The sequence below is a fragment of the Curcuma longa genome, chromosome 21 (genome assembly GCF_044706935.1).
Source record: "Curcuma longa cultivar G26 ecotype Majalengka, Jawa Barat chromosome 21, ITB_CL_G26_1.1, whole genome shotgun sequence".
Taxonomy (NCBI): Eukaryota; Viridiplantae; Streptophyta; class Magnoliopsida; order Zingiberales; family Zingiberaceae; genus Curcuma; species Curcuma longa.
This window is the reverse complement of record NC_133881.1, coordinates 11,047,728-11,059,401: the sequence shown is the minus strand read 5'-3', so window position 1 is coordinate 11,059,401 and position 11,674 is coordinate 11,047,728. Positions and strand designations below refer to the sequence as shown.

The following is an 11,674-nucleotide window of genomic DNA, read 5'->3' as shown; positions in this document are numbered from 1 at the left end:
AAAAAATGATACAAAATATGATTATCTAGATGGATTGGACTACCATATGATAGACTAGTCATGTTGTGGTTCGTGGTTCTAATATACAGATGGAGCATGACACTCTATAATGATGTGTCAATCGTGAAGGTCAGCTGTCGGCGGCCTCAATGTGAGCACTTTCTGAATTTATTCGAGTGATCGATGAAAATTTTTTATGGGATCGAACTGGTCATCTCTATGATTAATTGATTCGAAAAATTAAAAATCTAGATTATAAAAAAAAGTAAATAATTTTTCAAATAATCAGATTCATCATATAAGAGACTACTATAAGCCATAGACCACTAAGATTTCTATTTCAATGAACTCTCATTAGAATTTTAAATTAACTTTAATTGACCATTTATTACTATAATTATTTTTATTTTTGAAAAAGAATACTAATCAAATCTAATTGAAAATTTTCATATTTTATTTTTATAATTAATTAGATTATAACGGTAAAAAATACATATTAAATATTAATACTCTTTTTATTTATGCTTCGATTATATATATATATATTATTCAACTAAATTGATTAAATTTTAATTCTCATTTTTTTAAAATTTGCATTAATTATTATTCATTCTAATTAATTTAAATAAAAATATTTATTTATTTATTATCATATTTGTATATAAATTAAATTTTATTATTTTTTAATTTTAAATAATTTAAATTTTTATAAAATACTAAAAATGTATATTTTTTATTATTTGAATATAAATATATCTATTAGAAAATATTATTTTAGATATACAAAATGTATGAAAAATATAAAAAAATTATTCAATCTCAATGGTAAAATTATTATCGTATGACCTCATGGTCACGAGTTCGAATTGTAAAAATAGCCTCTTAAAATATAGAGTAAGACAACATATAATAAATCTAATGTGATTGACTCTTTCCTTAGACTCAATGGCGTAATCAGGATTTTCAATCGGGGAGTGAATTCAATAAATTAAAATAAATTAATATAATACAAAATGTATAATAAAAGTCAGATATTAATTGCCTCACTATTTTCGAGCACCTCAGCTCAAAGAGTATAATGAATCATTCAACTCTGAAGATCATCTTGGTCGATTCGAGAAAAATGCCAATCTACATCAATATACTAATGACGTCAAATGCAGCGTCTTTCTAACAATCTCTCCAATCCTACTCGTCAATAGTTTGATTGACTATCATCTACATCGATCCAAACCTTTGCTGACTTCAAAGTTATATTCCTATAACACTTCGACAACAGTAAGAGGTATCATAAAACACCTCTCAACCTGTTCACCTTAAAGCAGGCCACCAAAGAAAGCCTAAGGGATTACATCTATCGGTTCAATACAGTGGCTATGGATGTGCCTTCAGCTACCACCGATGTGCACATCAGCGCCTTCTCTCAAGGTTTGCAAGAGTGAGATCCCTTTCGATCTCTGGTATAAAAATCCTATGACAACTTTCGACTCACTATTGAGACGTGCATAGAAGTATATCAACGCGGAAAAAATCCAAACTGCAAGGAAGAAGGAAGTTGCAATGCTAACTTCTATATCGACTCGGTCTAAGCTTAAGACTCCTCCACCTCCCCTTCAACAGAAGAGTCATTCACGCCACATCAGTTTGTCTCGACTCGAATAGGTAGGCGAACTGTTCAAACTATAGAAGCGATCCCAACTCCAGATCATTCCAAAATGATGTATGACGAAAGGGAATAGTACTTTGCTTTTCATCATTCTAAGGGCATTTCACCCATGAATGCCGACAGTATGCTCGAGAACTCTGTCCAAGTGATAGAGGAGTATTTACCTTCTCAAAGAACACCTTTGAGATCAGATCGGCAATCGATTGTCCGCTACAATCGGGGCAAAAATTCAGAACGTCAAATCAATCATCAAAGAGCGTCGTCGCACCGTCAACCAATCAACGAAGAGATACGCCTCCCCCGAAGGAGATCTCGATCTCGGGAGCTAGCTCAACAACACCAAACAACTGATATTGGCGATGCCAGGAGAAGTCCTCTTCCCGAGGAGATATCAACATAATCTTATGAGGTTTAACTGATGGAGATTCCAATTGAGCCCAAAACCTCACAACTAAAGGCTGAAAAGTTACGGGATCGGAGCAAAAATAGGTCCCTTGATTACCTTCGGTCCCTAAAACTTGGATGGGGTTGCTACTTCACATGAGGATGCTCTAGTAATATGAGTTGTCATAAATACAACGTTGGAAGAGTCTTCGTCGACACGAGGAGCTCGATAAATATACTCTTCAAAACGACCTTCGACCATATGTAGATAGACTGACATGAATTACGAATCATCTCAACAGCGTTGTTTAGATTCACTAAATATGAGGTGGAATTACTAAGACAAATCAACCTCTCATTATCCTTAAGAGAAGAGCCCTTAAGGCGGGCTTGGACTATTATTTTCACAGTAGTTGATGCCCCTTCCGGCTATAACGTCATATTGGGGCATCCCTCCTTAAGCTCATTCCGAGCCGTCACTTCCACCTATCATTAGAAGATGAATTCCCAGTAGATGACCAAAATGGGTGAAGTCAAAAGTGACCAAATAGTCACAAGGAAGTGCTATGTGAAGGTGGTACGGATAAAATCGTGAAAAAGTCAGAACGTCCAAGGAGTCGAAGTACAGCTTGTCCATGACATCCCTCCATCTTGGCCGACTGATGGATATGAAGAAGTACCAATCATACCTAAGGAGCCAAACTGAACCACCAAGGTCACACATAACCTTTGTCTCGAGCTGAAGTAAAAGGTCATTGCTTGACTCTCTCACAATCAGGATGTCTTTGTGTGGGCATCTAGGGAGGTCGTGAGGATATCACCTATTGTCATGGAACACCGACTCAACATTGATCCGGAAGTTAGACCGGTTCAACAAAAGAACCGACATTTCGGCTTTGAAAAATACAAAATAATCAGAGTTGAAATTGACAAACTAAGGGAAGCCAGACATATACAGGAAGTGCAATTCCTGACTTGATTGGCAAATGTGGTGGTAGTCTCCAAGTGGGGGAGGCGGGGGGGGGGGGGGGGGGGGGGCAAATGGATGGTCTGTATGAACTTTCAAAATCTCAACAAAGCTTGCTCAAAGAACTGCTATCCTATTCCTTGAATCGACCAACTGGTGGACATGACTTTTTGTTATGAACACATATGCATGTTGGATGCATATATCAAGTATATCACTAAATTCCCTTGGCAATTGAAGATTAAAAATCAGTCAGCTTCATCACCTCTGACGAAATATTTTATTACACTCTTATACCTTTCGGATTAAAGAATACAGGGGCAACATATCAACGTCTGATGGATCGAGTCTTCAAGCATTAAGTAGGCAGGAACGTTAAGGGCTATATAGATGATATCCTGATCAAAAGTACTCATGTCGAGGACCTAATCAGTGATATAGAGGAGATCTACAGTACACTGCACTTATACAACCTCAAACTAAATCTGAACAAGTATCTATTCGGAGTCAAAAGCGATCATTTTCTTGGTTATATTGTGATTGAACGAGGGATCGAGGATAATCTCGAGAAAGTTCAAGCACTGCAAAGTATACCCTCTCCCTAGAACCTCAAAGAAACAAAGAGACTCATTGGTTGGATTGCTATACTCTCCCGATTCATTTCCAAATCGATCGACAAAAACTTATATTTCTTTAAGGTTCTCTGGAAATTAGTTCGGTTCAAGTGGAATGAGAAATGTAAACATGCCTTTGCACAACTCAAGCCATACTTAATGTAGTTGTCTCTTCTTGAAATGTAAACAAGCCTTTGCACAACTCTAAGTCATACTTAATGTTGTCTCTTCTTTCCAAACCAATCACAGGAGAGACTCTTTAGCTCTACTTAGCCGCACCTGAGAGAGCCATCAGTGTAGGATCGATACACACGCTAGAGGGGGGGTGAATAGCGCGTGTCGCTTTTTCACTTTCGTTCGTTTTACTAACAAAACATTAAGCAGCGGATTAGACAATAATAAAGGGACAGGCGGATTTTTACTTGATTCCTAACCCCCCAGGGTTAGTACGTCCAAGGCCTAATTCGGAAGGCGTCCGTCCACTAGTGGTCTCCTTTCCGAACGGTGTTCGGAGGCGGAGAAACCCGTCTTACAGTCCGTAAAGAATGACAGTAATAAAAAATAGAAAGAACAAGTAAGAAAGATTAAACCAAACAAATAGCTGCCAATCTGGAAGTCCGAGCAGCGCGTACTCCTCCTGGATCTTCCCCGGTAGCACGTGCTTGGCCCCGTTCGCATTCAAGAGCACCACTAATTGAGCAGGAAACTTTTCTGGCTTGAATTGCTTGTTTCTGCACGCTCACAGCCTTTTATAATGCTCCTGAGTCGACTCAGATGCCCATCTGGGTCGACTCCAGCTGATGTGGCAGATAAAACTTTATCTTGCTCGATTCTGCTCGTTATCTGCCGTCCGAGTCGACTCAAATGCACTTCTGAGTCGACTCCAGCCTCTTGAGTCGACTCCAGTCCGAATCTGAGTTGACTCCAGAAACCTTTTTTGTAGGTCTCTGAAAGGGCTTTCCAACGCATCCAACCATGCCTCGTTTCGAGTCCCGAGTCAAAAGTTATGGCCGTTTGAAGTTGACCCTGCATTATGGTTCCTGCAAAATAAGCATGAATACAACCAAGCCAATCTAGTTTTACCTTGTGGGTCTAACTTCGGATTTCTTTCGAAATCCTGGGTTAGTCTGACGCCTCCTGTCCCACTCCAGAAATGCACCCTTACCCACTCCATTCAGGAGAATTTATGCCAACCAAGTCCTCTAGACTTGTTGGACTTGTGCTTAGCTCTGTCTTTGCCCCCCAGGATTTGTACTGCAACTAATCCTCCTGATCAGTCCAGCCCTCAGCTGTAGCTTGGTCCTCTTGACCAGGCCCAGCTCTCTACTGCAACTTGGTCCTCCTGACCAAGTCCAGACTCTACCTGGTGCACTTTGACTCTGCCAAGACTTTCGTTTGATCCTCCAAATCAGGACTTCTCTTTGCCAAGCCTATAACTAGAACTTTGCCTTGCCCAGCTTCACTCACTAGGACTTCCCTTGCCCAATCTTCCAGATTAGGACTTCCACTGCCTAGTCCAACCGACTAGGTCTTCTCGCTCACTTCCACACATCCAAACATCAAGTCCTGTTTGGATCAACCCTTGGTCAAACTGACGGACTTAGGTGTATTGTCAAACATCGAAACTCTAGGCAAGATCTTAGTGCATCTTGCACCAACAATCTCCCCCTTTTTAATGTTTGACAATTTCTTAAGTTAATATAGGTCAGGGTTTAATTTTCTGGGAGAAATCTATATTATTAACTTAAGGTCCCTTCTACCCCTTTTCATACATCAAAAAGATTTAACATTTAGCTCATTCTCTCTTGCACCAACAATAATGGTAATGTCTATGGTCACGCCTAAGTCTTGATAATTCTTGAAAGACCATAGTAGATTAGAAAAATTTTCAAATAATTTATATGTTAAATTAATTTTTTAAAAAACTTAGTTTTTAGATGAGTTTTTGAAATACTTTTGCAAACATCACTTTGTAGTAGATTTTTGAAATAGTTTTTCAATTTTTTTCAAAATAAGTGGTTTTAAAAAATAGACAAGTTTTGAAAAACTAGTCATTATTTTTTATTTCAGACTCTCCCCCTTAATCTGACACATCCTCAGGGTCCTTTGTTAACCACAAAGTAATCTCCCTCTGTGTTTAAGGGTTTGACTCAACTTAAAAGAATAATGTATAATGAGTTTTGNNNNAAATTTTAAAGGTGAAAATTACACCTAATTATCCATATCATTAAAAGAGTGTTCCCACCTCATCAATTTTTTATACCCAAAATACCCTTTAATTTTTTTTTTTTTATATACTTTGGAACAGCTTTGATCCAAACTATATCATTTTAGATCAATTTTGACCTAACTTTGGAATGGCCAAGATGAAATAGAAAATTAAATTATTGATAAAATATTATTTTAATAAATTTTAAAAGAGAGACCTTTTGACAATAAAAGGGCACTCTTTTAATTCTCTACTTTTAAACAACCTTAAAACTCAAAAATAATTTAAAAAATATGTACTTTGGGAATTAAAATATTTTTTCCAATGACTAAAATATGAATAATAATAATAACTATAAAGGATAATTTGAGGAGGAAATTTTACTTTGCTCCCCCAATATTTATCAACTTCTTCTTTCCATCTCTTAACATTCAAAATACCAATTTAACCCTAAAGTCAAAAGGTCAACCTTTTAAGAAGTGAGATGGATTATAATTTTCAAAAATTGATATATTCCAGAGTAATTTCTAAAATACCCTTAATATTAAAATATTTGTTTTAGGCTTCTAAGATTATCCAAATTTTTTAAAGTGCCATTGTGAAAATTATCCTAAATTTTGGTACGGCAAAGTAAATATTCCAGGTGATGTCTTGGAGGCTAAGTCTTGTTCTTCTTCCGCTGCTTACTCAAAAGGCGTTCCTTTTTCCAACAGTGGAGCAAGCAGTCAGAGAGATCGCGAATGGAATGAGCGGTTTTGATTAGGAATAGGAATTCGGACCTGCCATGGGGAGCAACAGCAAGTCGAGGTGGAAGCTCTCCTTCCGCCGCTCTTCCTCAACCGCCTCGCTGTCCCCCGCCGCCTCGGCGTCGCCCACGCCGTCCTTCACGGCGGACTTGCCGCTGGAGTTCCTTTGCCCCATCTCCGGCTCCATGATGGCCGAGCCCGTCATCATTCCCTCCGGGCAAACCTTCGAGCGCAGCTGCATTCAGGCCTGCCTCGACCTCGCCTTCGCCCCGCCGGACCTCCACATAGCCCTGTCGCCGCCGCCCATGCTTATCCCCAACTGCGCCCTCAAGTCTGCAATTGTTGCCTGGTGCGCCCGCTTCAGCTTCAGTTCTCCCCTCCCACTCCCTCCCGAAGCTGCCGTGGCCCTCGTCCGCTGCCTCATGCCCACAAATCAGCAGCCCCTTCCCTCCGCCGCCGCCTCTGCAGCGTTGTCTGACGGAGGAAAAGAGGAAGAGGATGCAGATTTCGGCGGTGATGCAGGGAAAGGTGGAGTCTTGATAGTTTCCGAGATTGTTTCCCAAGGAATGGGTGAGAAAGACGGCATTTTGCCTACGGTAGCGGAAGAGGAACCAAAGGAACTGATGAGAATCGCCACTTCTGTCCCTGGCGTCGTGCGCGAGCGAGAGAAGAACCAATCTTCTAGTTTTTCGTCAGGATCCACTCCTCCGTCATCCTCTAATCATTCATCTTCTTCTTTCTCTTCTTCCGAGATCGTCGTTCTCGATGGAACGTTGGATAGAGAGCAAACTCCAAGGGTCGCCAATTCGCCATCGGCGGGGGCGAAGACTGATGCACTGGAAGAGACGTTGGTCAAGTTCACGGAATTAGATGTGGCGGAGCAGGAATCAGCCGCCGCCAATTTCCGGAAAGCTACGAGGGAGAGCCACGACCGGCGCGTGGCTCTCTGCACACTGCGCCTCCTAGGCGCTCTCCGTCCCATGCTTATTTCGCCCTGCGCTGCCATCCAGATCGATGCCGCTGCCGCAATCGTGAACCTTTCGCTGGGACCAATGAACAAAGTTCCGATTTTGAGGTCCGGAATCGTGCCGGCTCTCGTCGAGTTGCTCCGGAGAGGCCCCGTGGAGGCCCGCTACCATGCTGCCGGCGCCCTTTTCAGTCTCGCCCTCGAGGAGGAGAACCGCACCCCACTAGGCGTTATCGGCGCCATACCGCCACTCCTCGACCTCTTCACCTGCCTTTCGACCGCCCGGTCCCGCGCCCGCCACGACGCCGGCATGGCTCTCCACCACCTCTCTCTCACCCCGGCCAACAGGTCTAGGATTGTGCGCACCCCTGGGGCAGTTCACGCGCTGCTCGCGGTGGCGTCAGAGAGAGCAACGGAGGCGGCCGTTCCAGACGAGCAAGCGGAGGGTCTGGCACCGGCGAGGATAGCGATGATGATGATCCACAACCTCGCGGGGTGCCGCGAAGGGATAGCGGCGCTGATGGACGCCGGCGGGGTGTCCGCGCTGGCGGATTTGCTGAGGAGGGAGCCACTGGAAGGGGCGGACAAGGAGCACTGCATGGCAGCGCTATACTTTATGAGCCAGAGGGGCTTGCGTTTCCGGGGCCTGGCGAAGGCGGCAGGGGCGGAGCAGGCGTTGGCCAGGCTGGCGGCGGAAGTCGGCGGGGGAACCCTGCAGGAGATGGCGAGGAGGACGCTGAGGGCAATGCGAGGGAAGGAAGGTGGCGACGCGCCGCCGCTACGGTTCGGCGCACTCGACGGGGAGGTTACAAGCCCCGTGTCGGACCGGTTGGGCGATTTCGGTAACACAAATTACAGAACCGACCGGGTCAACTCGGCCAGCTCTAACCCGGTAGGAAACCGAGTCGACTGGGCCCAGTAGCGACGTCATATGGAAAGTCGTGGACAAGCTGGTGACGTTTGTTTTTTTTGTTTTTTTTGGTGGCTAGAAATTCAAAAAATAAAAATAAAAATGGTATTTGAGTTGTTTGTGTAAATTAATTATATTTACTTTTTGTATAATTGTTAACGTTGCAAAATTAATTATATTTACTTTTTGTATAATTGTTAACGTTCTGTTAAAAGGCATATTCGATCAAACAGACACAATTCCACTCCAACAATGGTATGGTATGAATAATTAATTATGAGACAAGACATAAAAAAATTATATCTTATATAATTATTGTTGCATGAAAATAAAAAAAAGATGGCATTCCATATTGTTTAAATATAATTAAAATTTATTATATAAAAATGACTATTCTATCAAAATATTATTTGTTAAATTAATAAAATAATAATAATAAAATTTGTAAAATTTAAAACATGACTAATATAAATTATAGAAGTTAAGACTAAAACTCTTACTAATTATTATCGTAGTTACAGCTAATTAGCTCCATATTTTAGCAAATATGCTTATAGTTGCATCTTTATATAAAACATTATCGGAGAGGAGGAAGGGGGCACTTAGATAAACAGAGTTAAAAACAATGACAATGGGCTGACAGTGACTATGATAGTATTGAAAGTGATCCCTAATAACCAACTTTTTATATTGTAATAATTATCCATAATTGCTAAAAAAAATTTAATAAATCTCAGTCAATCTTATGGACTCAATCCCTGAGGGTGGCCGATCTGATCCCACGGAAGTTTTCCACCTACTACTAGGGTAAAAAAACTTTAAGATTTACTTATATTTTAAAAAAAAAAGTTGATACCGGTCAAGTGGTCTATATACACACACACAGATGCTCGGTAGCCCTTGCACTTTAATTCATTAACCCCACTTTTAACTCATCAACTCAGGTGTTTGACAATCGATGCCCTAATTCATTGATGAATCTTTTTAAAGCACGATTGTTGAAACATATATATTCTCTATTTGATAGAAAAATTATAAAAAAAATGATATGAAATATGATTATGTAGATGGATTGGACGACCATCTGACATCTGACGGAGTAGCCGTGTTGAGGTCCGTGGTTCTAATATACAGATGGAGCATGACACTTTATAACGATGTGTCAATCATTAAGGTCAGCTGTCAGCGATCTCAACGTGAGCCCTTTCTGAATTTATTCGGGTGATCGATGAAATTTTTTATGAGATCAGACCGGCCATCTCTATGATTAATTGATTCCAAAAATTAAAAATCTAGATTATCAAAAAAAAAAATAATTTTTCAAATAATCAGATTCATCCTATTAGATACTACTATAAGTCATAGACGGCTAAGATTTCTATTTCAATGAACTCTCATTAGAATTTTAAATTAACTTTAATTGATCATTTATTACTATAATTATTTTTCATTATTTTTATTTTTGAAAAAGAATACTAATCAAATCTAATTGAAATTTTTCATATTTTATTTTTATGATTAATTAGATTATAACAGTAAAAAATACATATTAAATACTCTTTTTATTTATGCTTCGATTATATATATATATATATATATATATATATATATATATATATATTTGCATTAATTATTATTCATTCTAATTAATTTAAATAAAAATAAATATTTATTTATTATCATATTTGTATATAAATTAAATTTTATTATTTTTAATTTTAAATATTTTTATTTTTATAAATGTATATTTTTATTATTTGAATATAAATATATCTTTTAGAAAATATTATTTTAGATATACAAAATGTATAAAAAATATAAAAAATTATTCAATCTCAACGGTAAAGTTATTATCGTATGACCTTACGTGGTCATGAGTACGAGTTGTAAAAATAGCCTCTTAAAATATAGAGTAAGACAGCGTAAAATAGATCTAATATGATTGACTCTTTCTTAAGACTTAGTGGCGTAACTAGGATTTTCAATCGGGGAGTGAATTCAATAAATTAAAATAAATTAATACAATACAAAATGTATAATAAAAGTCAAATATTAATTGCCTCACTATTTTCGAGCACCTCAACTCAAAGAGTATAATAAATCATCTGACTCTGAAGATCATCTTGATTGATTCGATAAAAATGTCAATCTACATCAATATACTAATGACGTCAAATGCAACGTCTTTCTAACAATCTCTCCAATCCTACTCATCAATAGTTTGATTGACTATCATCTACATCAATCCAAACCTTTGCTGACTTTAAAGTTGTATTCCTGTAACGCTTCGGCAACAGTAAGAGGTATCATAAAACACCTCTCAACCTGTTCACCTTAAAGCAGACCACCAAAGAAAGCCTAAGGGATTACATCTATCGGTTCAATAAAGTGGCCATGGATGTGCCTTCAGTTACCATCGACTTGCACATCAACACCTTCTCTCAAGGTTTGCAAGAGTGAGACCCCTTTTGGTCTCTAGTATAAAAATCCTCTGACAACTTTCGACTCGCTATTGGGACGTGCATAGAAGTATATCAATGTGGAAGAAATCCAAACTGCAAGGAAGAAGAAAGTTGCAATGCTGACTTCTATATCGGCTCGGTCTGAGCTCAAGGCTCCTTCGCCTCCCCTTCAACAGAAGAGTCATTCACGCCACATCAGTTTGTCTCGACTCGAATAGATAGGTGAACTGTTCAAACTATGGAAGCAGTCCCAACTCCAGATCATTCCAAAATGATGTATGATGAAATGGAATAGTACTTTGCTTTTCATCATTCTAGGGGCATTTCACCCATGAATGCCGACAGTATGCTCGAGAACTCTGCCAAGCGATAGAGGAGTATTTACCTTCTCAAAGAACACCTTTGAGATTAGATCGGCAATCGACTGTCTGCTATAATCGGGGCAAAGATTCAGAACACTAAATCAATCATCAAAGGGTGTCGTCGCACCGTCAACCAATCAACGAAGAGATACACCTCCCCCGAAGGAGATCTCGCTCTCGGGAGTTAGCTCAACAACACCAAACAACCGATATTGGTGATGCCAGGAGAAGTCCGTCGCTCGAGGAGATATCAACATAATCTTATGAGGTTCAACTGATGGAGATTCCAATCGAGCCCAAAAACCCACAACTAAAGGCTCGAAAGCTACGGAATCGGAGCAAAATCTCGAGCAAAAATAGGTCCCTTGATTACCTTCGGTCCCTAAA

General features: G+C 39.6%; 1 protein-coding gene across 1 annotated transcript; it reads left to right on the top strand.

Moving 5' to 3' along the window:
- The first annotated feature begins 6,590 nt into the window (after positions 1-6,590).
- Positions 6,591-8,536, top strand: LOC141815480 (U-box domain-containing protein 39-like). Its single transcript, XM_074703423.1, has one exon. It carries the CDS (start codon positions 6,625-6,627, stop codon positions 8,473-8,475), a length of 1,851 nt encoding a protein of 616 aa, XP_074559524.1. The 5' UTR covers positions 6,591-6,624; the 3' UTR covers positions 8,476-8,536.
- The last annotated feature ends 3,138 nt before the right edge of the window (positions 8,537-11,674 follow it).